Raw genomic sequence first — 23674 nt, 5'->3', positions numbered from 1 at the left:
GTAAATACATTTTATATAAAATAAATAAACCCTTTAACAATTTTTATTGTTTAAAAGAAAATGCATCTTTGAACACAATGCTTATTGTTCGACTGATATATTTTTGTTAACATCCTAACTCATACTTTCTTAAAAATTCTGAATTATATATACTCATATGTGTATGTTATATATATGTGCATATATATGTATGACATATCTTATTGACAGACTGGGACATATCAATTTATTTTCCTACTTAAACTATCCTTTTAATTCCAAGACATGCTCTGTGTGGCTTGAGACCATGTCTTCTTCTGTAGCCCAGGCTGCCCTTAAACCTAGGATCCTCCTGCCTCAGCCTCCTTAAGGCTGGGATTACATACTCTACATTGCATAGAACCTAATAGTTCTTTAAATATTAGACTACTGAATTTGATTTGCATAAATATAATTTTAGATTGGATACTACTGCATATTCATGCACTTACCAATCCTTTACAAGGGACTGAGGGGCAGAGATAAAATGCAGCAGCCAGGTGGCAAAGTTACTGGGCATTACACTGCAGTAGTAGATACATGGCCTTCCCACTCAACCTCGGTCTGGATTCCACCACCGTTGGCTCTATCAAGTCTTTAGCTGGTAGAGTCTCTCTGTCTCTCTTTGGTTTTTCTCTTTTCTTTCTTTATTTTTTAAATATTTATTTATTATTATGTATACATGTACACCTGTAGGCCAGAAGAAAGCATCATATCACATTATAGAAGGTTGTGAGCCACCATGGGGTTGCTGGGAATTGAACGCAGGACCTATGGAAGAGCAGACAGTGCTCTTAATCTCTGAGCCATCTCTCCAGCCCCCTCTCTTTGGTTTTTCAAGACAGGATTCTCTGTGTAGCCCTAATTCCTGGAACTTGTTCTGTAGACCATGCTGGCCTCCAACTCAGAGATCCACCTGCCTCTGCCTTAGCTGGTAAAGTCTTATTAGCTAACTAGTCTCAACACTCTGATCTTTCAAGGTCAAGAACCTCCTGCCTTAATGCTTTATGGGGGTGGGAGGGAGTCTTAACCTACAAAGAAAGACAAAGAGCCTAGCCTAGGAAGACAGCTTTGCCAGCCCTGCCTATGAAATTGTCTTGCAACCCAAATTCACTATAAATTCTGTTCAGTAAAATACAGATTGTAGCCTCCTTTTCCAAATGTGGTATCGTAATATAAACTGGGGGTCTCAGGTCACAGCAAAAGTAGCTGGCTGCTCAAACAGTACCCTGAAGCCGGGGACAATGGAAGCCTGAGACTTGAGTTCAGCCCCTGTGGCCAAAGGAGAGAACTGACTCCCAAAGCTGTCCTCTGACTGTCACACAAGTACCATGGCCTGTGTGCAACCCCCCAAAAGTGTCTTATAAAAAGGAAGTTAACTGGAAGAAAACACGAAACACCAAAATATGGGAAAATGGATATTATGTCATGAAACTTGCTTCAAATTTGTGCAAATACAGTTAATACCTATACTTGACCTAACTAAATATTTCTTGCTATGGCTCTGGATTTAAAAACAAAACAACAACAACAACAACAGCAACAAAACACTTGCCAAGTAGGGGAGAGTGGCAAGCTCCTATAAGTCCGGCATTAGAAGCTGGAGGTAGAACAAGCAGTAAGTAGTTCAAGGCTAGATTTGGCAACACAGTGAGAATGAGGTTAGCCTGAACTACATGAGACTCTGTCTTAAAAGACAAAATATAACTACTGGGCAGTGAACATCTCAGGCCAGCCAGGGCTCCACACTGAGACCATATGCACATTCTCATGGGGGTGAGGGGAGGAGAAAACGAAAAGGAGTGAATACAATCAAAACACTGTATAAAATTCTCAAAGCACTAATACAAATTTAAAAAGAAGGGCTGGAGAGATGGCTCAGAGGTTAAGAGCACTGGCTGCTCTTCCAGAGATCCTGTTCCCAGAAACCACATGGAGGCTCACAACCATCTATAATGAGATCTGATGCCCTCTTCTGGCCTGAAGGTGTATGTGCAGGCAGAATACATAATAAATAAATCTTTAAAAAAAAAAAAAATTTAGGGGCTGGAGAGCTGGCTCAAAGGTTAAGAGCACTGACTACTCTTCCGGAGGTCCTGAGTTCAATTCCCAACAACCATCTGTAATGTGATCTGATGCCCTCTTCTGGTGTGCAGGCATATACACAGGCAGAGCACTGTATATATAATAATAAATAAATAAATCTTTAAAAAAATTGTTTTAAAAGAGCTGAATGTAGTGCATTTAATCCCAGCACTTGGGAGGCAGAAGCATGTGGATCTGTCACTTCAAGGCCAACCTGGTCTACAAATGAGTTCTGGGACAGCCGGGTTTACATAGCAAGACCCTGTCTCAAACAAACAACCAAACAGGCAGGGGCTGGGGTGGGGGAGCTGGAGAGATGGCGCAGTGGCTAAGAACACTGCTTCTTTCTTCCAATGAATCCGGATTTGATCCCCAGCAGCTCTATCGGAGGGCTCCTCTGTAACTTCATTTCCAGGGTATCCAGTGTCTAACCTTCCCGGGCACCAGGCATGGATGTGGTCCATATTCATATATGTAAGCTAAACATTCATACACATAACAATAAATAAATCTTTAAAGGGGCTAGACCACTGGCTTTGATTCCCAGCACACACACACACACACACACACACACACACACACACACACGGTGGTTCACAACCATCCTTAACTCCAGTTCCAGGCCACCCGACACCTTCCTCTAACACCTGTAAGCACCATGCAAACACACGATGCACATACACACATGCATAAAATCTAAGACAAGAACCAAGAACATCACCTACTGAGTCATACCCAGGGTGTTGCCCTGATTTGAAACACAGTCTCCCTATAGCCCAGGCTGGCCTCAAATCCATGGCTATCTCCCTTCCTCGGGCTCCACAGTGCTAGGATAACAAGCGCAAGCCATCACACCAAGCATCTCTTTTTAACTAAGTAGTTTAAAACGAAACCCCAGCCGGGCGGTGGTGGTGCTGCACACCTGTAATCCCAGCACGTGGAGGCAGAGGCAAGAGGATATCTTAGTTCGAGGCTAACCTGGCCTACAGAGAGAGTTCCAGGACAGCCAAGGCTACACAGAGAAACTCTGTCTTGAAAAAGCAGGAAAAAAATAAATAAATAAAAACAAACAAACCAACCCCACCAGAATGTACCACATACAAGGGTGAACATTGTTTTGTGAAATTTGTTTCAGTTATGGCTGTGTGTGTGTGTGTGCGCGCGTGCTTGTCTCACATGCACGAAGCCCTGGGTCTGACTGCGAGCTCTGCATGAACTGAGCACGGTGCTATATGCCTATCACCCTAGCACTGGAGAGGGAGAGGGAGAGGGAGAGGGAGAGGGAGAGGGAGAGGTAGGAGGCTCAGGAGTCACAGATCCTACCTGTCTGCACAGGGAGCTTGAGGTCTATGGATACATAAGACCCCGCTTCAAAACACCACACACACACAAGGCTGGTGAGATGGGTCTCCATGGGTGAAAGTACTGGACCTGAGTTTGACTGCCAGAACTGACTTCTACATGTGCACTGTGGTGGATGTGCACTGGGATACATGCACGTCCAAACTCACACATACACACCACACACACAGTACAGCAATACATTAAATTTAAAAACACATACTCATTCATTCATTCAAGGCTTGTGTGTGAATCAAACTTCCTCCGAGGGTTGCAGTAAATGGAACAATGGTCCGAGGAGTTGCTTAGTTGATAAAGTGAGTTTGGCACCCATGTGTGGCTACATGCACCTTATGTGTTCCCTTGTGCTGAGGAGGCAGCTACAGGAGGTCTGGGAACTTGTTGGCCAGCCAGTCTCACGAACTGGTGAGCTCCAGGTTCAGTGAGAGATGCTGTCATGAAAATTAAGAGAGAGTAATTGAAGAAGACACACCTGATGTCACCTTCTGGCCTCTACCCATTTCCTACATGTGCATACATGGACACACACACACACACACACAATGATCTGGGAATATAACTCAGTTGTAAAGTGAGTGGCCTATGATTTACAAGGTTATGTTCGATCCCTAGAACAGAACACACCCCAAAAGAACTCTTGCAAATTCTCAAGTTGCTAATGTAGCAGTGTTCTCGCCTAGCATTCACAAGGCCGTAGACTCGATCCCTTTTCCCACATAAAACTGCAGTGGTGCTGCACCCCTGTACCCTCAGTCCTCAAGAGATGAAGGCAGGTATAGCAGTACTTCAAAGTCATCCCTGGCTATAACTGTTCGAAGCCAGCCTAGACTATATGACAAGCTGTCTCAAAAAAAAAAAAAAAAAAAAAAAAAAGTAGCCGGGCATGGTGGCGCACGCCTTTAATCCCAGCACTAGGGAGGCAGAGGCAGGCAGATCGCTGTGGGTTCAAGGCCAGCCTGGACTACAAAGTGAGGGAGGACAGTCAAGACTACACAGAGAGACCCTGTCTCGAAAAACCAAAAAAAAAAAAAAAAAGTTTGAAAGCTACTGGTCATAGGTAAGTCATAGAAGACTTCTAACAGGGGAGACAGATGACATTAACCAGGTTGGCCATTAACCTCCTAGATGACAAAGGCAATTCTGAGCCACTTAGAAGCAGTTCACCCTTCAAAGGGCCCCTCCTTCTTCTGCTGAGGAGTTCTCACAATCTTTCAGCTCTACAGAAGGGGTTTAAAGATAGTACCGAGGAGCACTAAGGAACAACTACTCAGAGATAAAGGAGGGCTATTATTCAAAAGCGAAACAAGGGAGATGACTGTCCTCCATGTGTCCCTGAGTATGCTGAAACAACCTCAAGGCTTCTAAGAAACTGGCTGGGTTTGTTTTGCTCTTCTGAGGCAGGGCCTTACTCTGTAGCTCAGGCTGGCACACAAGGCAACCTGCCTGCTTTCACCTGCCAACTGCTGCTGTTATAGGTGTGAGCTACTACGGCTATTATTGACTTTAAAATATTTATAGAAAGCCAGGCAGTGATGGCGCACACCTTTCCCAGCACTGGGAGGCAGAGGCAAGTGGATCTCTGGGAGTTCGAGGCCAGCCTGGTCTACAGAGTGAGTTCCAGGACAGCCAAGGCTACAAAGAGAAACCCTGTCTCAAAAAATAAAACAAAAACCAAACAAACAAAACTTACAGGGGGTGAGGGGTGCCACACAACATGTCAAAGCATGTGTGAGGGTCAAGGGACAACTTGGGAAGCTGAAGCAGGAAAATTTAGAGTTCAATGCCAAAATGGGCTTCACAGTGAGGCTGCCTCAAAACAATGTCAGGGCTTAGAGATACAAGCTCAATGTTGAGCATCTGCCTCAAATTCACTGGCACCACAGAAACCAACCCCCTCCATCCAGGAATGCACAGGCAGTTTGGAAAGTAATAGTGAACATGCAGACATTTAAAACTATTACACTGGTCAGTTAATTTGGGGATTTCCCCTTTTTGTGTGTGTGTTTAAAATGGAGGTAAGAAATTATAAACACTGGACTGGATCCTACGGGTCTCAAATATGTAAGAACTGAGCATCCGCACCCACACTCTGGGGAGGGACAAATCTTTTTCTTCTATGCTTTGGCTTAGGAAAGGAGAGTCAACAGTAGTTTTCCAGGAGGCACTGCTCTACCCAGGACCAAGGGGTTTCCCAGAACACAAGACTTTCAATACTGAAGTGGGGAAGGTCCTAGGCAAACAGAATGAGGTATCTTCTCTAAAAGGTAGCTAGCTGTCTGTGTGCCCCAGAGCCTGAAGCAACCAAGCTGACTTCTTGTTGCTGAGGGTCAAAATGTGGAGGCGGGCAAGAATGGAGAGCTACTTTGGAAGAGAATAGGGTGACCATGACACCATTTGGGGCCTATAAAGAAGTTGTCATAGCTGACTTACACAAGAATGTAATGGGAAGTAATTCTGGAAGACACGTATATTTTAAAGAGTAGGTCCAAACAGGTTACTTGGGAAGTGGGAGCTACCTGTCAAATACTGGAAAAGCATTTAACCTTGAAGAGTAGGTAGAATACCAATACAGCGAGCAATTTTGGAAATTGGGTACTTTAGCTTTTAAAGACATATAGTACTTCTTATAATTTCTAAATTGAGTTACCTATCTATCCAAGAAAAAAATGTGGCTTGCAACACTTTTCAGAGGCAGCTAAAATGAAAGACAGCTCTCCTAGCCTTTTCCATATATATGCCCGGCAGTAACAGTGTGGCACAGTGGGAGCGTGCTGGGCCCATATATATGCCCAGCGGAACAAGACTAAACACAGCTACAGGTCTAAAAGACATCTGCAACTGATGCTGTACGCAGGCAAGCCACAGGCTTGGTGCCCTGGAGGCACTGTACGAACACATGTGAAGTTTTCTTTTTGTGGTGCTGGGATCAAGTCCAGCACCTCAGGCCAGCAAGGTAAACACATTGTAACTGACTCACATTGTTAGCCCTGTTTTTGCTCTTAGGAAATATAAATAAATTAGAGGGTGAGTGGTACTTCCCTCTTAAAAGACTATCAAGATTAATATTGTACTCAATGCTTTAGTAATGTCTGAAAATCGTGATCTTGTCCCTTTTCTTTGGGCCATATTTCATGTGCTTTTCAGTTTCTCTTGGAATTTCAATTTCAACCTGACTACTGAACCCTAACTTGATGCAAACTCTATTGGCTGCCAAACTTACCAAATAGAGCTTAAACTGCTTCAGATAAACAATGAAATTTTAAAAAGGGGTATTTATTTATTTATGTATACAATGTTCTGTCTGCATGTACACTTGCAGGCCAGAAGAGGGCATCAGATCACATTATAGATGGTTGTGAGCCACCATGTGGTTGCTGGGAATTGAACTCAGGATCTTTGGAAGAACAGACAGTGCTTTTAAGCTCTGAGCCATCTTTCCAGCCCCAAATTTTTCTTTTTTCTAGACATAAGACTGTCCTATTTGGCTAAGTGTGGTGACACCAGCCTTTTAATTCCAGCACTTGGGAGACAGAGGAAGGCAGATCTCTTTGAGTCCAAGGCCAGCCTGGTCTACATAGGGAATTCTAAGATAACCAAGGTTGCCTAGAGAGACCCTGGTCTCAAAAACAAAGCCAACAGCAGAGTTATTGAGTACTCAATGAACCAGGAACAAAAGGGAACTTCCTCTAATGACAAAGCCTGTATGAAGACCCACAGCTGGCATAACACTCAATGGCAAATGGCCAAAGTATCCCCCATAAGATCAGACAGACATCTACTTTCACCACTTCTGTCCAAGCCTTATTAGAATTCTTGCCAGAGTCAATTAGGTAAGAGAAATAAACAACGCCAAAGTGGAAGGGAAACACAAAACTCTATGTACAGATAACATGAGCTTCTATGCAGAAAATCTTAAAAAGGATTCACATCACAATTAAAACCTTTATGGGTTCACAGATTAACAAACTGACAGATTTTGACCAACCTCAACCTCGAGTGCTGGGATTAAGGGCTTGTACCACAATATGGGAATGCGTGTGTGTGTAAACATACATACATACATGCATATTTATTTATTTATTTATTTATTTTTGGAGACAGGGTTTCTCTGTGTAGCCTTGGCTGTCCTGGACTCGTTTTGTAGACCAGGCTGGCCTTGAACTCACAATGATCCTCCTGCCTCTGCCTCCTGAGTGCTGGGATTAAAGGCGTGCGCCACCACCGCCTGGCTGGACTATATTCTTGTAGGTCTACTTTTAAGATGATGAGGTTATGAATGCTTACTACTCTTGCAGAAAACCCAAGTTTGGTTCTAGAACACACATAACAATTATTAAAAAGGAAAAACAAACACCAACTCAAAATAACTATAAGTTAAGGCTAAGGGGAAAAAAACGCAGTAAGACTTTGTAGATCAAGGTTATTTTGAAGATGCTTATTTATTCTGAGCAAAATATACAACTATAGCAGCTGTCATAACATACAATAGCTATAGGCTTTGTAACAGAAAAGATTACACCCATAGAGTCGGGCGTCGTGGCACACACCTGCACTCAGGCAGAAGCAGACGGATCGCTGTGAGTTCCAGGCAAGCCTGGTCTATAAAGCAAGGCCAGGACAGCCAAGGCTACACAGAAAAACCCTTTGTTGAAAAACAAAAAGAAAAGAAAACAAAAAAAGTACACACATAGCTACTCAATAGGTGGCTGTTTTATTATCCATCCACACTCTGGCTTTTCTAATTACTTGGAAGACATATTGAGAATCCCTGTATCAAATACTTGGGACTGTTTCGGATTTCAAGTCTTAGGTATCTGCATGGACTACCACTTGGCCTGAGGTCTGTCGGGAATCAAAGTTTCAGATTTTACAACACTTGACTTTGATTTTGTGGTTAAGGATGCTCAGCCTACAGGTATAGGATGTGCACCTATCACTTTTCTGAGCACCAATGGCCATGAGGGCCCTTCAGAGAGCGGAGGTGAACACTTTCTCATGGAGGTATGCTAGCTTCTCTAGACGAGTTCGCTTCAGTAGCGGAAGCCATTCCCAGTGGGGTAATTCTACCACACGGTACCCAACTTGAACCAGCTGCCTCCTCTTCATATTGTGCAATCCAAGCAGATCCCTGGAACCATAGCAATACTGGTTCCTGTTTGTGAACTGAATAGCTAGCTTCACTAGCGGGGGCTGCTTGTGGGCTAGAGGGCGCAGGCCAACGGTCCCCACATCCCCCAATCTATCTGTCACATTGCAATCAGAGTCCACCAAGGCCATGGCTGTCTTCTTTCTTAACTCCACGGGTGGCTGCCCAGTCTCTAACTCAGTTTCCCCCTGGAAATACCTCTTGGCTTTTCCCTTTAGCAACCGATTGATCAAATCATCTGTAAGGCTCACTCCCACCTGCTTAAATTGTAATCGGGCTCCATCTTCAGTCAGTGTCACTTCACTATTAAATGGTATTGGCTTCATGTTAGTATCAAGCTGAACCTCAAGGTCAGAAGATCGGGTGTGAGGCAAAATCATATGGTGCTTGATATACTGGGGACCACCCAACATCGTCTCAAGTAAATAGAGAGTTTCTAGGAATTCAGGCTTTGATCTCATATCCTTGCTTGCTAAATCCCACAGCTTTGCAGATGCCTCTTGCTGAAGGTGAGAATTAAGACGACTGCCCTTGTAATCTGGACACTCAATGGCCACTGTGCCATCGAGAGTATACAGCTCCTTAGTGAGTTCAAACTTGCTTCTCTCTTGAGCTAATTTGACAAAGCCCGGACTTAGAGCAACATTGATGAACTCAGCTGGAAAGTACTCAGAAAATGCCAAGCCAATCAGGCAGGTGAGAAGGTGCTCCGGGTACTGGTAGAATTCAGGCATCTTTCTGTGGATTTCATTTATCAGACTGGAATAAAATTCTTCTGTGTTGGGTGGCTTATAGTTCAGAGTTCCAAATGACCACAGAATTTTGGCAACATCTTTACTTCGACAGTGTGCTACCCTCGGAGGCAAAGAGGCAGCTACTGCATTCATTACTCTTTCATCCAGGATTCGTAAGGCTGAGCAGGCAAGAGTGAGGTGCATAACACCCTGAACCCCCAAGGAAGGAATTCGCTGGGGAGCAATTTCTCCAAACTGCCTCATGAAATCCACATGATCTACATGAGTGAAGCGGAACATTTTAAGGATATGAACTAAGGTGTGGCTACTCAGACGCCCCATGTGAGCACAAGCCAGATCGCCAATTTTCCGCATGACAAACTCAGAGAGACTACTACTTGATTTAAAGAACCCCAAACAGACTGTGCCAGCCTCCTCTAAGTTGATCAAATCTACATACTGAAGGAGCACTGATTCTAGCTTCTGCATTAGGTCTGGTGGAGCCTGACGATGTTCACCTATAATATAAATCAAGTGGATCAGCTGAGACAAGGAGAGCTCTCGCCAGTGTAAATTAAGGTAACTAAAAAAGATTTTTAAAAAACGAGGCACTCTGCGGCCTAAGTTCCTCCAAAGATCAGCTACTAGGAGAAGCTGATCCAGACTCATCTCCCACACCTGATGGCAAAATCTGGTTTCAAACACGTCTAGCATGGCAGGGGAGAGAGAAGTTCTTAGATCAACAAAGGCTTTTAAAATGCTGATCAGATCCGAGGTATCAAAGAGCTGTATGTTTTTCACACTCAGTTGGCAGAGCAGAGCAAAGCTGTTACTGGACAGCAAAACAGAATGCTGTTCTGCTGGCAAAGAGCTCAGCTTATAAAAATAATTAGCAATGACTTCTGGCTGGAGTTTATTTTGATAAAATGTGACTTTGTGCAAAATCAGTTCACCTTCTGAAGCAGACAGGGGTTGGCAAGGCTCACTTCTATTATAACTGTGAAGCTGGTACTCTGGCCTCAGCGTTAGGAAAACGCGGATTCCTGCAAAGGAATCAAAAACCTCTACATCCTCTTCACCGACCCTTGTGGCACCGGAGCCTGGATGCATCGTGCTGGACGGAAGGGTAGAAGGCTCGTTGACTTCCAGAGCCAGGTGGGCACTGCTGGTTGTGAAGATTCTCTGAGACAAAGTGGTACCACCAGTGCTCTTTACTTTTCTGGCAGGATGGCAGGAGCTCTCACGCTCAGGAGCTATTATGTTCTGTCTCCCGTGTTGTGTGCTGTTTTCCATATTCCAATATGCCAGATTTTGGGCTGCATGGTAGGCAAATGGATTACAAGATGCTTGGTATTTTAAAAGCTTAAACAACTTGAGAGCGGCTGCCATTCTGGAGTCTGTGCTGATCTTTTTGGCAGTCAGAGCACAGTCTTCATATGTTTGACTAGGCAAGTTCTTGTTTCTATGGTGCTTGATTAGAGACGAACAGGGAGATGTTCCACAGAAACTGCCTGTAAATCTTCGGCATACCACAAGAACCATGGGCCACAAATGATGGGGCCAGAATTGGTGCCAGATACTGAAAAAAGGGTAGATGAAGAATGAGTGGCTTCTACCTATAACACAAAATGTACACAATATAAGAACTAGGGCCGGGCGTGATAGCGCATGCCTTTAATCCCAGCACTTGGGAGGCAGAGTTCCAGGCCAGCCTGGTTTACAAAGTGAGTCCAGGACAGCCAAGGCTACACAGAGAAACCCTGTCTTGAGGAATAAATAAATAAATAAATAAATAAATAAATAAATAAATAAATAATAGGGCCAGGGCTTGGTGGTGCATACCTGTAATTCCAGCATTTGGGAGGCAGAGCCAAGTGGATCTCTGTGAGTTCGAGGCCAGCCTGGTCTACAAAGAGAGTTGCAGGACAGCCAAGGCTACACAGAGAAACTCTGTCTCAAAAAAACAAAATAAAAATAAATAAGTAAAAGAAAGAAAGAAATAGGAACAGCCAGGAGTGGTGGTACACATCCTTTATTACCAGTACTTAGGAGATAGAGGCAACACGACCTATGCTAGTGTTAGGCCAGCCAGGACTATCTTGTGAAGCCTGTCTCAAAAGACAAAAGAAAAAAGAAAGAAAAAGAAATAGATACAAAGACTGTACTACTGTCTGTGCAAGTATGTTAGTGAAGGCCCGAGCACAAAACTTTGTGCACACTGCAAACAAGAAAGCCTTATATCCACACACCATTAGGTGATATCTATACTGCTCCTTGCTACAAATCTACTTCCTTGTAGGGAAGGATTTTAAAAAACAAACAAGCAAACAAAAAACAGCTGGGGGTAAAAGTGGACAACTCATTCGTTCCATTTACTGTCAACATGTTAGGAAGAGTGCTCTAAAGAATAAGAACATTAATAGAAAAGCTGCCATGCTAACAGCATAAAGCAAAAAGCAGGATTTGCTTTATTTTTTAAGATTTTTATTTGATGTATATGGATGTTTTGTCTGTATGTATGTGTGTGCACCACGTGGTGCCTGAGGAGGTCAGAAGAAGGGGTTGGATCCCCTGGAGCTAAGGGTACAAGCAGTGGTAACCCACTGGACTTGGGGTGCTGGGATCTATGCTCAGGTTCTCTGAAAGTGCAGGAAATCTGTACATTTTCTCTAAGCTTCTCTGTCTGTCTGTCTGTCTGTCAAATGTGTATGAATGTTTTGCATACCAGAAAAAAGGCATCAGATCCCATGGGACTATAGTTATAAACCACTGTGAGCCACTATGTGGGCACTGAAAGTTGAACTCAGGACCTTGGGGAAACAGCCAGTGCTCTTAACTACTGAGCTGTGTCTCCAGCCCACAAGAGGCATTTTGTGATTCCATTTTTCTAGGTCCAGTTTTTGGGGGTTTTTTGCTTGTTTTATTTATTTATTTATTTATTTATTTATTTATTTATTTATTTATTTATTTCTGAAACAGGGTCACACTGTGTATATCTTGGCTGGCCTAGAACTCAGTTTGTAGACCAGGCTGACCTCAAACTCACAGAGATCTTTCATTCACCACCAGCAGCAGGGCGTGCTGGTGCACACCTTTTTTATATTCCCAGCACTCAGGGAGGCAGAGGCAGGTGGATCTCTGTGAGTTCGAGGCCAGCCTGTCCTACAAACTGAGTCCAGGACAGCCAGGGCTACACAGAGAAACCCTGTGTCGAAAAACCAAAGAACAATAACAACAACAAAAGACATAACTACCACCTCCAGCTTAGGTTCGGTTTAAACTGAAAATGTGAGGATTAGGAGAGGGTTATGCAAGAGTAGACATGTGACTGATAGAACCAGGTGGAGGATATCAACTCTAGCTCTGAAATGAGTCTTTACAGTAGGAAGAATCAGAAACTAAGAGTGGCCAACAAAACCTAAATAATAAGGCCTTGCACTTTAGAGGATATGAAAAAAGCACAGGAGAAATAAGGAAATCTAGGTGCTGCTTTGGGAAACATACTTTAATGCTGGCGTGAAGAAAGCCTGTTTCTCAGCTATTCAGAAGTTTGAACCATCTCTCCAGACCCTTAATTTGCTTTCAAGTGGGTGTAAGCTTTAATTAATTATAACCACAGGGCCCTCCCAGTTCTTACAGCACAAACTTAATTATAGAATCCTGTCATTTTTAGTGCTATTCCTCTTACAAAGGCCAACTGTCCTCTCTAGGCTGCTTTGTTTTCTGAGAGGTCTTATTACATAGCTTAGGCTGGCCTCAAATTCATGATAGCCTTGCCTCAGTCTACTTCATAAAGCTGGGATTACAGGTGGTGCCACCACAGCATGCTTCCAGCTGCGTCTAACAGGGTGTGAATTAATTAGGTAATTAGGAGCTGGGACGCACACTCAGCAACTCTTACATGGTAGTGGTGGGGAGAGGACATAGTAGAAAAAGAGCTACTCTAAGGTATGCTTCAGTCAAGGAGGACCAGGTCACAGGGCTGTCCTGCTAAGGAGCCCAGGGAAGAGCACAGGTCTCCCTGGAGGAGGCAGACTGGCAACGAGGCCACTGAGTCAGGTACTAATTACGTCCTCACTTGGCTGGAAGCAGTACAATTTCCATTTTCCTCCCATGGAAAAAAAATGAGCAGGCCATGAAACTGGCTCTCCTACATTCCTCCTCCTTTTTACAAAAAGACTTTTTTTTTTCTGCCAGGTGTAGTGGCACATAACTTTAATCTTAGCACTCAGGAGGCAGAGGCAGGCATATCTCTGAGTTTATGGTCTGCCTGGTCTACAAAGTGAGGCCTTGTTTCAAAACCAAAACAAACAGCAAAAATATTTTTTCATTTTATGTATATAGGTATTTTCCCACTTGTATGTCTATGCACCACATGTGTGCAGTGCCGTGGAAGCAAGGTGTTGGATCCTCTGCAAATGTGAGTCTCATACAGGTGCTGGGCACTGAACTGTGGTCCTCTGTGGTCCTATAAGTGCCCTTAACCACTGAGCCATCTTTCCAGAGGCTCGTCATCTTTTTTTTCTCCCCTATACTTACCAGCAAAACCCCAAGGAGATGTGAGTGGCCAATCAATGGGCCATACAAGGTTGTTGCTGCAAAATTTTCATGAGAGATCTTTGGAAATGTCTTTCTTTTGGGGGTGGGGGGGTGGGAGGGCTCGGGACAGGGTTTCTCTGTGTAACAGCCCTGACTGTCCTGGACTCACTTTGTAGACTAGGCTGACCTCGAACTCAGAGATTTGCCTACCTCTGCCTCCCGAGTGCTGGGATTAAAGGCGTGCACCACCATGCCTGGCGGGAAATGTCTTTCTAACTCTGCTTTTGGCCTCTTCTTTCCAGGCTCCATAAAGAGCCATGAGTGCCTGGCAGGCGAAAAGGCTTTGTTCTGCCTACCAGGCTTCTTTCTCGTGGTGACAGGAAAGCACATTCTACTTTCACAATACATCTATATACACTGGGTTCCTTTTTGGGGGGCAGGACCTCACTATGTGGTCCTGGCACTCACTAGATAGACTAGGCTGAACTTTGCATGAACACATTGAGCTCTGTCTGCCTTCACCTCCCTAATTCTGGGATGAAAGGCACGCACCATCTTGCCTGGTGCTACACTTGGTGTTTTACCAGGCCAGCTTCAACTATTCAGGTGGTCACAAGCTACATCCTGGGGCCCAAATTGAGCCCCACACCTGGTTTTTGTAAGTAAAGTTTTTTTTTTCTGGATGTATCTAATGTCTGTGTTGGCTTTCCCAATACAAGAACTAAGTAACTGTTTAAGAAATTATGTGCTTGTGAAACATAAAGTGCTTCTTATATAGCTCTTTATAGAAAAAGTTCAGTCCCTGCTACAGACCACTAGTTTGTTGTGATTTAAGCTGTTAATATGAACGTGCTTATCAATTAACAACAAATCCTCTGTTTACTTTTTTTTTTAAAGACAGGGTTTCTCTGTGTAGCCTTGGCTGTCTTAGACTCACTTTGTAGACCAGGCTGGCCTTGAACTCACATCGATCCACCTGCCTCTGCCTCCGGAGTGCTGGGATTAAAGGCGTGCGCCACCACACCTGGCCCCTCTATTTACTTTTAAATTGCCTCCAAAGTCATTTTTGTTTGTCTGTATTTTTCTTTTCTTTTCTTCTTTTTTTAGGCTTTCAGATTTCATAAAACCCAAGCTGGCCTTGAGCTCAAGATCCTCCTGCTTCTACGCCCTATTATAGGCATGTGCTGCCATATCTAGTTTACAGATAATAATTCCTAGGCAGTTTTATGAGACTGGGTGATGTGATCCAGGCTCGTATCAAATTCAGTAGGTGGCTGAAGCCGGGCAGACCTTCCGAGCGCCTGCTCCCACTGCTAGTGCTTACGCTGCAGGTGTGTGTCCCCGGGTCCTGTTCTATGAGCTGCTGGGGATTTGACCCCAGAGCCTTCTGCACACTGAGCAAGTACTTGACCAAGTGAGCTATTCCTCTAGGCCTATAACCAATAATTTTTAAAAATTACCTCTACAGAAGACAGAGAGGTCTCAGTGGTTAAGTGCACTTGCTGCTTTTATAGGGGTCCCAGGTTCAGTTGTCAACACACACATGGCGGCTCACAACCCTACTGCAACTCTAGTTCCAGGGGATCTGACAGCCTCTCCAGGCTTCTGTGGGCAACAGGCATGTATGCAGTACTACACATAAAATAAATAATCTAAAAAACATTTTTAAAAATTATCTTTATAAGCCAGGTGTGGTGGTGCACACCTTGAATCTCAGACAGGTGGAGCTCCGTGAGTTCTGGCCTGCACAATGAGTTCTAGGACTGCCAGAGCTGTGTAAAGAGACCTTGTTTCACAAAACAGACAAAACAAAAATGAAAGGAAACCGAAGGAAAGAAAATTACCTCTACAGCTGAACATGGCGACACACACACAATCTCAGCACTCAGAGACAAAGGCAGGAGGAGCTCTATGAGTTGAGACCAACATGATCTACACAGTTCAGGGTTAGCGATGCGTTCATGCTGAGGCTTTACCTTAAAAACAGAAGGCTGGAGAGACGCTCATCGGTTAAGAACGCTGGCTGCTCTTCCAGAAGATCTGAGGTTCAGTTCCCAGCACCCACGTGGTGGCTCACCATCATCTGTAACTCGAGGCCACACTACTGCCAGACAGACAGAGAGACACACTTCAGGAAGCAGGTTCAGCCATCAGGGAAGGGCTGAAGATGCTACTGCTTCCTGAGTTTCCAGACGCCAGGACCTAGAGTGCTGATGCCAGGTCAACTCACAAGCATCTCTTGCCTATCACAGTCTAGTACCCTAGGTGTCATTGTAATAAGTTCACCCTCCCTAGGAAAAGAATAAAGAGAACACTCAAGAGCTGACAAGAAAGAACGGATTTTGCAGGATATTCTACAAATAGCACTACCACTAAAGACCTGAAAGTTGACAGATGTATGAGATGGAACACGTGTGAGTTTTAGGGGCTGAGGGGCTGTTGTTATGGCTCACTAATGGAGAGCACTGGCTGCTCCTGCAGCCTTGAGTCTGCTTGCTAGCACCCACACGGTGGCTCCCAACATCAGTCATTGCAGTGCCAGGGCATCCACTACCCTTGTCTGGCTCTGTGGGCACTGCATGAACACGGCACGCAGACACACACGCTGGTAAAACATGTCGGCACAGCAAATAAAATAAATCTAAAACAGAGCAGGAATGCTGGCACACACCTTTAATCCCAGCACTTGGGAGGTAGAGGCAGGAGGATTTCTGAGTTCAAGGCCAGGCTGATTTACAACAGAGTAAGTTCCATGATAACTGTCTCAAAAACAAACAAACAAACAAACAACAATAAACAAACAAACAAAACAGTTTTAGGGGCTGGAGAGTTGGTTCAGTGTTTAAGAGCAGCTGCTCGTGCAGAGGACTAGTTTTTTTCCCAGCATCTTCACAGTGACTCACAACTCCAGTTCTAGGGGACCTGACACCCTTTTCTGAACACTGAGGGTACCAAGCATGCACATGGCTTATATACATATATGTAGGCAAAACATTTATATGTGTAAAATAAAATAAATCTAAAGGGAAATTTTAAAAAGAAAAATTAGGAGTTTTAATATGCTGGGCATGGTAATGCACTGGTGAGGAAGAGGCAGGTAGATCAAAGTGAATTTGAAGCCAGCCTACTCCATATAGCAAATTCTAGACTAGCCAGGGCTATGCAACGAGACGCTGTCTCAGGAGGGAGAATGAATTCGTTTTCAATTAGGTGAGGTGGCACTTACCTACGCATACCTCTAACCTCAGCACTTGGTAGACTGGCCAGGAGAATCATACATGTTCAAGGCTAGCTTACACTAAATAGAGAGACTCTCTTTCCAAAATAACAAAACTGACAAACTTCTAGTGTCCATATGGGGATAGACAAGATGACAGACAGAAAAATAAGCCAGTAATAACACTAACAAAAGTTATCGCTAGGGGCTGGAAAGATGGTTCAGTTAGGGACACTGACTGCTCTTCCAGAGGACCTGGGTTCAAACTCTAGAACTCACATGGCAGCTCACAACTGTAACTCCACAACCTGACACTCTCACATAGACATACATGCAGGCAAAACATCAATGCACATAAAATAAAGGTAAATAAAATTTTAAAAATAAGATAAAAAAAAAGCCAGGTGTGGTGGCTCACACCTGGCAACCCAGCATTCTGGGAGGCAGAGGCAGCTGGATCTCTGTGAGTTCAAGGCCAGCCTGGTCTAGAAAAATGAGTCCAGGACAGCCAAGGCTACATAGAGAAACACTGTCTCAAAAAAAAAAAAAATATATATTGCCAGGTATTCACTACAGATGTAGTAGTGCTTATAGTCCAGGCTCTTAAAGAGGCTGAAGCAGGAAGATCATGCGTTTGATGCCAACATGGGCTATGCTAAGATCTTCTTTCCTATTTAAAATGGGAAATAGGGAGTGGGGAAGGGAGGGATAGATGGCTCTATGACTTAGAAAACTTTCTGCTTTTCCAGAGAACCTGAGGTGGGTTCAGCTCAGAAACATCTGTAACTAAACCTCCAAGGAATGCGATATCGTTCCTGGCCTTTGCAGGCACACTCATACACATATACATAAATAAAAATAAAATTAAGACAAAAAGTTATGCCAGAAAGAAATAGTTATAGTCCCTGCTCATTTAATGCTCCCTAGACATCTGTGAATAATGATTACATTATTATATTACTGTAAACCTGGAATAAACCCTACCTAAAAATTATGAGCAAACTATCTTGATAAGAGACAGTTGAATTTTCAGCTTTAGAGGCTAGGAAGTCCAGTATCAAAGTCCTGATGTCTGGTGAAGGTCCTCTGGCTGGTCATTAACAGTGGAATGCATAGCCGGGCATGGTGGCGCACGCCTTTAATCCCAGCACTCAGGAGGCAGAGGCAGGTGAATTGCTATGAGTTTGAGGCCAGCCTGGTCTACAAAGTGAGTCCAGGACAGCCAAGGCTACACAGAGAGACCTTGTCTCAAAAAACCAAAACAACAACAACAACAAAAAACCACAACAAAATAAATAAATAAAAAAGTGGAATGCATAACACACTGGTATGTATAAAAGACAAAGATAGGGCTAGGGCCAGGCGTGGAGGCAGAGGCAGAAACAGGCAGATCTCTGTGAGTTTGAGGCCAGCCTGGTCTACAACTGGAGTTTAGGACAGCCAGAGAAGCCCAGTCTCGAAAAACCAAAATCAAAAAAGGACAGAACTGTCATGGAGAGGGTGTGGGAAGTGTTTAAGACCACTCTAGGAAACAGGAATGAGTCTCAAAATCAAAACAAAAAGAGGGGGCCGGGCATGGTGGCACATGCCTTTAATCTCAGCACTCGGGAGGCAGAGGCAAGCAGATCGCTGTGAGTTCGAGGCCAGCCTGGTCTACAAAGTTAGTCCAGGACAGCCAAGGCTACATAGAGAAACCCACCTTGAAAAACAAAATAAATAAATAAACAACAACAAAAAACAAAAGCAAAAAAAAAAAAGGAGGGAAGGAAGAGTGAGCAGCACTAGCTATATGGTGGCTCACCCCTGTAATCCTAGGTGCTCAAGAAGCTGAAATAGGACAAAAAGTTCTACTTGGGACACTTGGTGGGTCGCAGCCTCAAAACAACGTTGTTAAGAGCACTTGCTGTTCTTTCTGAAAACCAGGGTTCAACTCTCAGTACCCTCAAGGTAGCTTACAACTGTCTAGAACTCCAGTTCCAGAAGATCCAGTGCTCTCTTTGGACCTCTGTGGGCACCAGGCGAGCTTGTGATGCACACACATTCATTTAGACAAAACACTCATACACATAAAAAAAAATAAAATCTGGAAACAAAAACAATCAAAAAGCCCTTGGATGTAACTCAATAGTTGTTGCCTACCACACAGAGGCCGAGTTCATTCCTCAGTGCCACATGAAAGCAGGAAGGAAGTGTGAAAGCAGCTGCTAAAAAAACTTCTCTCTCTCTTTTCCTTCCTGAGACAGGTTTCTCTGTGTAGCCTTAGCTGTCCTGGACTCGCTTTGTAGACCAGGCTGGGCTCTAACTCACAGAGATCTGCCTGCCTCTGCCTCCCGAGTGCTGGGATTAAAGGCGTGCGCCATTGAGCCTGGCTTTCTAAAACCCCCCTGTATGTATGTATGTATGTATGTAAGTATGTATGTATGTAAGTAAGTATGTATGTATGTATGTATGTATATAAGCACTCTACTGCATGCATGCCTGCATGACAGAAGAGAACATCAGAGGAGGGCATCAGACCCCATTATAGATGGCTGTGAGTCACCATGTGGTTGCTGGGAATTGAATCAGGACCTTTTGATAAACAATCAGTGCTCTTAACCGCTGAGCCCTCTTCAGCCCTCTAAAACGTCTCCTAAGCATGTTGCTATAACACTAAATCAAACCTCAAAGAAAAAGAAATAAAATGATAGATGTCAAAACCCAAAATATCCTGCTGAAAATGCTTTGGGGGGAACAAAAATGGAGGAAGAAAGGGGAAAGAACAGTGTTACATGCTCTGTGGAACTATTTAAACCACAAGCATGCACAACTTCAACAAAAAATAAATTTACAAAATGCATGTGCTAGAAGTGTGCTGTTGCATGCCTGTAATCCCAGCACTGTGAAGTGGCGGCAGCTCACGGTCACCCTTAACTATATACTGAGTTTGAAGACAGGCTGGGATACAGAAGACTCTGTCTCAAAAACAAAACAAAGCCAAGACTAGCTGGGCTCATGGCCCACGCCTTCAGTCCTAACTAAAGGTGAGAGGCAGAGGCAGGCGTGAGTTCGTGGCCAGCCTGTTTTCTGCTTTACAGAGTTCCAGGACAGCCAGGGCTACAAAAGTGTGTGTGTGTGTGTGTGTGTGTGTGTGTGTGTGTGTGTGTGTGTGTGTTACGTAGAGTGGTGCACATCTTTAACTCCAGTACTAAGGAGGCAGAGGCAGGTATATTTTTGTGTGTTTAAGGCCAAACCTGGTCTATACAGGAAGCTCCTGGCTAGCCAGGGCTACATAGTAAGATCCCCTGTCTTTAAAAAAAAGAAAAGAAAGAAATTAAAGAAAAAGAGAAATAAAAAGGAACGAGAGGAGGCAGAATAAGACTGTATGGAGGAAGCGCATGGCAAGAGAGGCATGTGCTGACAGAATAGTTAACTTCTCTTTCCCAAGATTTCCCAGAGCACATATAAGAAAGCGAGAAAGAGAATGCTACGATTATGTTCACTTAATTCCTGGTTCCTTTATTAAAGGACCCAATCTGATGTCACTGAACAAGCTCCCTGCCTAGTTTCAATTTTCTAAACAGAGCCTCCTCTCTGTACCCTCTGTAGGGGTCTAAGAGACCACAGTTCATTTCAGAGTGCTGGCATTCCCAAGACCACCCCGAGTGCTGTGGTATCACGGAGCCAGGGACCTTACCTTCCTATCCTCCAGACACATGCCTCAGCGAGGCTATTTTAAAGCACAGCCCAGATGTTAGGAGAGGAAACTGGGCTCTTTTCTTTTTTGCGATGCTAGGAGTCAACCTTGGGCCTCATACACTGTCCGTTCACCACAGCCTGAGCCTCTGACTCCTAGGTGCTAAAGTCAAACTTTAAAGCCACAGCACAAGGACCTGCGCTGTCAGAGAGGACACTAACTAGGCCGTTTCCTCCCATCTGTTTCCACACAAGAGCAGAGCCTAGGAAGTAGTCTAGGACAGTTACGCACAAGTGCAGAAGTCTGTAGGTCAAAGTAAGTGTCCATGAGCTAAGAAAAACAAAATCCAATCCAGCTCAAACCAACCCTCTTCTTTTTCCCCCTCCCCTCCTTTTTTTTTTTTTTTTTTTAAAGATAGGGTCTCAGGTAGCCTAGACTGGCCTCAAACTAAGTAGCTGAATTGGGGGGGGGGGGGAATGAGCTGCTTCTAAATATAGTTGAAGAGTTTTATGGTAAATTTGACGAAGAGCACAGCCAGAGGCATCTGGAGGAGTCCAGAGTGAATGTGGCCGACAGATTGAACTGGGCCATGTGGGAGATAGGGGTGGGGAGGTGGGAAGATGGGAGGAACCGGAAGCCAAGAGGCCAGGAGAGTGGGAACCAAGAGGCAAAAGGATTAAAGGACTGGTAGCCAAAATGGCTGAGATTATGTAGGATTCAGAGTCGCTGGGGGAAGGGAAACCCAGCTCCTGGGCTGCAGAGTATAGGGTAGAAGGTGGGGGATGCTAGCCAGCATGACTCCACAGGTACTGAGCAACGCCAGGAGGACCTGATGCCCATGTCCACTTTGATACGTTAAATAGGCACCTCAGCCATTTGTCCTGTGCTGGAGACCTTGAACCGTGTGCTTGGGTTACAGACATACGCCACCATGGCCGTTCCTTCACTTTATGGCTAAAAAGCAGCCAGGTAAGCCGGGCGTGGTGGTGCATGCCTTTAATCCCAGCACTAGGGAGGCAGAGGCAGGCAGATCGCTGTGAGTTTGAGGTCAGCCTGGTCTACAAAGCGAGTCCAGGACAGCTAAGGCTACACAGAGAAACCGTGTCTCAAAAAATGGAAAAAAAAAAAAGCAGCCAGGGAAAAAACAATATAAAGACCCACGTAGACAACAAAAGTTGTAGTCAAACAACTGGGGGTTTGTTTTATCTCTTTTTCCAATTTGTAAGGTTTTAAAGTAAGAAACTTCTCCTCCTCCTCCTCCTTCTTTTTTTTAAAGGAGGGGTTTAGGAGAACACAGTACAGCCCTGTCTCGCCTCAAACTCAGAGATGTGCCTCCTCTACCTCCAAATGCTGGGATTAAAAATGTGCAACACTAGGCAAGGCACAGTGGCTCAAGCCTGTAATCCCAGCACTCGGGAGGCAGAGGCAGGCAGATCTCTGTGAGTTCGAGGCCAGCCTGGTCTACAAATTGAGTCTAGGACAACCAGGAGAAACCCTGAGTGGGGGGGAGGGGGTGGGGCGGGGCGGTTACCAAACCAAACAAAAAACGCAACAGCATGCCCTACCAGAATCCTTTTATGCAGAAAACATGAGCACAAAATACCAGTTACCTATGACGTCAGAGTATCTAGATATAAGCTCCACAGGATGAAGCAATGCAACGGCGCCTGTGAAAAGACTCATGAACGTATGCAGTGTAAAGACCTCTGTGTTACACAGCGAAACCCTGTCTCGAAAAACAAAACAAAAAGCAAACCAACAAACAAAAAAAAAAAACCACTCCTGTCCAAAGCTCCTTGAGCCAGAGCCAAGAGATGTCATAATTTGCACAGAAAAGGAGAAATTACTTCCTATCCCTGGGGGGGGGGCGGTGGGGAGGGGAGAGAGAAACATTACTACCCCGAGTTTGGCTTGTACAACCAAAAATTGCTTCAAATGAAGAAAAGGTGTGTGTCCTATTCCTTCACCCTGCCCCAGGCCCTAAATCAACCTCCGCTCAAAGTGCTACCTGGCGAGATGGGGGCCCTGCCTAAGACCCTCTAAGTCACTTTCCAAGGGCTCTGCGCGCACACTAGGATGTGCAGAGGGACCGGGCAGAATGTCTCCTTAACAGCTCTGTGCGATACGTACAGAGATGATCTCTACTTCGCAGAGGGTCAAGAGCAGCCTTCAAAGAAGTCACAGTCGCAAGCAGTCCGGAGTGGGGAAGGTGGCCTAGGCACAGAGAGGTTCTCTTAGGTGGCGCTACTGTCGCCGGCTGGGAAGCACCTCCGCGGCGCAGCAGGCTTGGGAGAACCAGGATAGTGGAGCGCCGGGCCCGGTGGAGCCAGAGCGCAAGCAGCAAGCCGAGCCACCTTCTTCTCCCCCGCCGCCACTCACCTGAGGCCAGCGAAGGCAGCGCCCCGATCCCAGCCCCGGGCCGCACAGGGTAAGTCAACCAACACACAGATTCCTCCAGCACCAACCGCTTCACAACCCACTTCCGGCCAGCGGCCCCTTACTTCCGCTGGTGTTGGTACGGGAGACGCGGATGTTCAAAAGACTCCAGTCAGCGTTTCCCCTCTAAGGTTTCCTAGTGCTTGACTTTAAGGAGTAGTAGCAGTAGTAGCTTAGAACATACAGAGGGAAGAATAGTAGCCTGGATGGATAGCTTTGGAAGCAATTGAGAAGAAGTAAATGGCACAGGTTCGAATCCTAGGATTGCCGCCTGGGTTTTATGACTTTGGAGAAGTCACATAAACTTTTCAAGCCTAGTTTGTCATCTATACAAAAAGGATACTAAGGGGCTGGAGAGATGGCTCAGTGGTTAAGAGCACTGCCTGCTCTTCCAAAGGACCTGGGTTCAATTCCCAGCACCCACATGGCAGCTCAACTGTCTGGAACCCCAAAGATCTGAC

The 23674-nt window shown here is 44.9% G+C and overlaps 2 protein-coding genes across 9 annotated transcripts in view; both read right to left on the bottom strand.

Annotated features, from left to right (window-relative positions):
• Positions 1 to 23272, bottom strand: part of UBOX5 (U-box domain containing 5) — a 37540-nt gene extending 14268 nt beyond the window's left edge. The window contains exon 1 of one of the 3 annotated variants that reach the window (XM_084774235.1): positions 23157 to 23272. The gene's annotated coding sequence lies outside the window, so the exon portion shown is untranslated. Of the gene's footprint in view, positions 1 to 22907; positions 22967 to 23156 lie in introns of those variants that run through there. The other 2 variants (XM_084774237.1, XM_084774236.1) reach the window with 2 other exon arrangements.
• On the bottom strand, positions 7886 to 23262 carry FASTKD5 (FAST kinase domains 5). 6 transcript variants are annotated; one of them, XM_084774218.1, is made up of 2 exons: positions 23157 to 23262; positions 7886 to 10961 (listed from the first exon to the last, which is right to left on the bottom strand). In XM_084774218.1, exon 2 carries the CDS (start codon positions 10885 to 10887, stop codon positions 8434 to 8436), a length of 2454 nt encoding a protein of 817 aa, XP_084630344.1. In that variant the 5' UTR covers positions 10888 to 10961; positions 23157 to 23262; the 3' UTR covers positions 7886 to 8433. The 6 variants fall into 6 exon arrangements, with proteins under 6 accessions (XP_084630344.1, XP_084630345.1, XP_084630346.1 ...); XM_084774219.1 differs by having other exon boundaries at positions 7886 to 10924; positions 23157 to 23248; XM_084774220.1 differs by lacking the exon at positions 23157 to 23262 and adding an exon at positions 22908 to 22979 and having other exon boundaries at positions 7886 to 10924.
• Positions 23273 to 23674: the final 402 nt, after the last annotated feature.

The sequence above is a fragment of the Acomys minous genome, assembly GCF_964271855.1.
Source record: "Acomys minous genome assembly, chromosome: 3".
Classification (NCBI taxonomy): domain Eukaryota; kingdom Metazoa; phylum Chordata; class Mammalia; order Rodentia; family Muridae; genus Acomys; species Acomys minous.
This window is presented reverse-complemented; position numbering and strand designations above follow the sequence as displayed.

Coding starts and splice junctions, on each gene's coding strand:
- FASTKD5 (XM_084774218.1), bottom strand. CDS start 10,887: ATGGTTCTTGTGGTATGCCGAAGATTTACAGGCAGTTTCTGTGGAACA.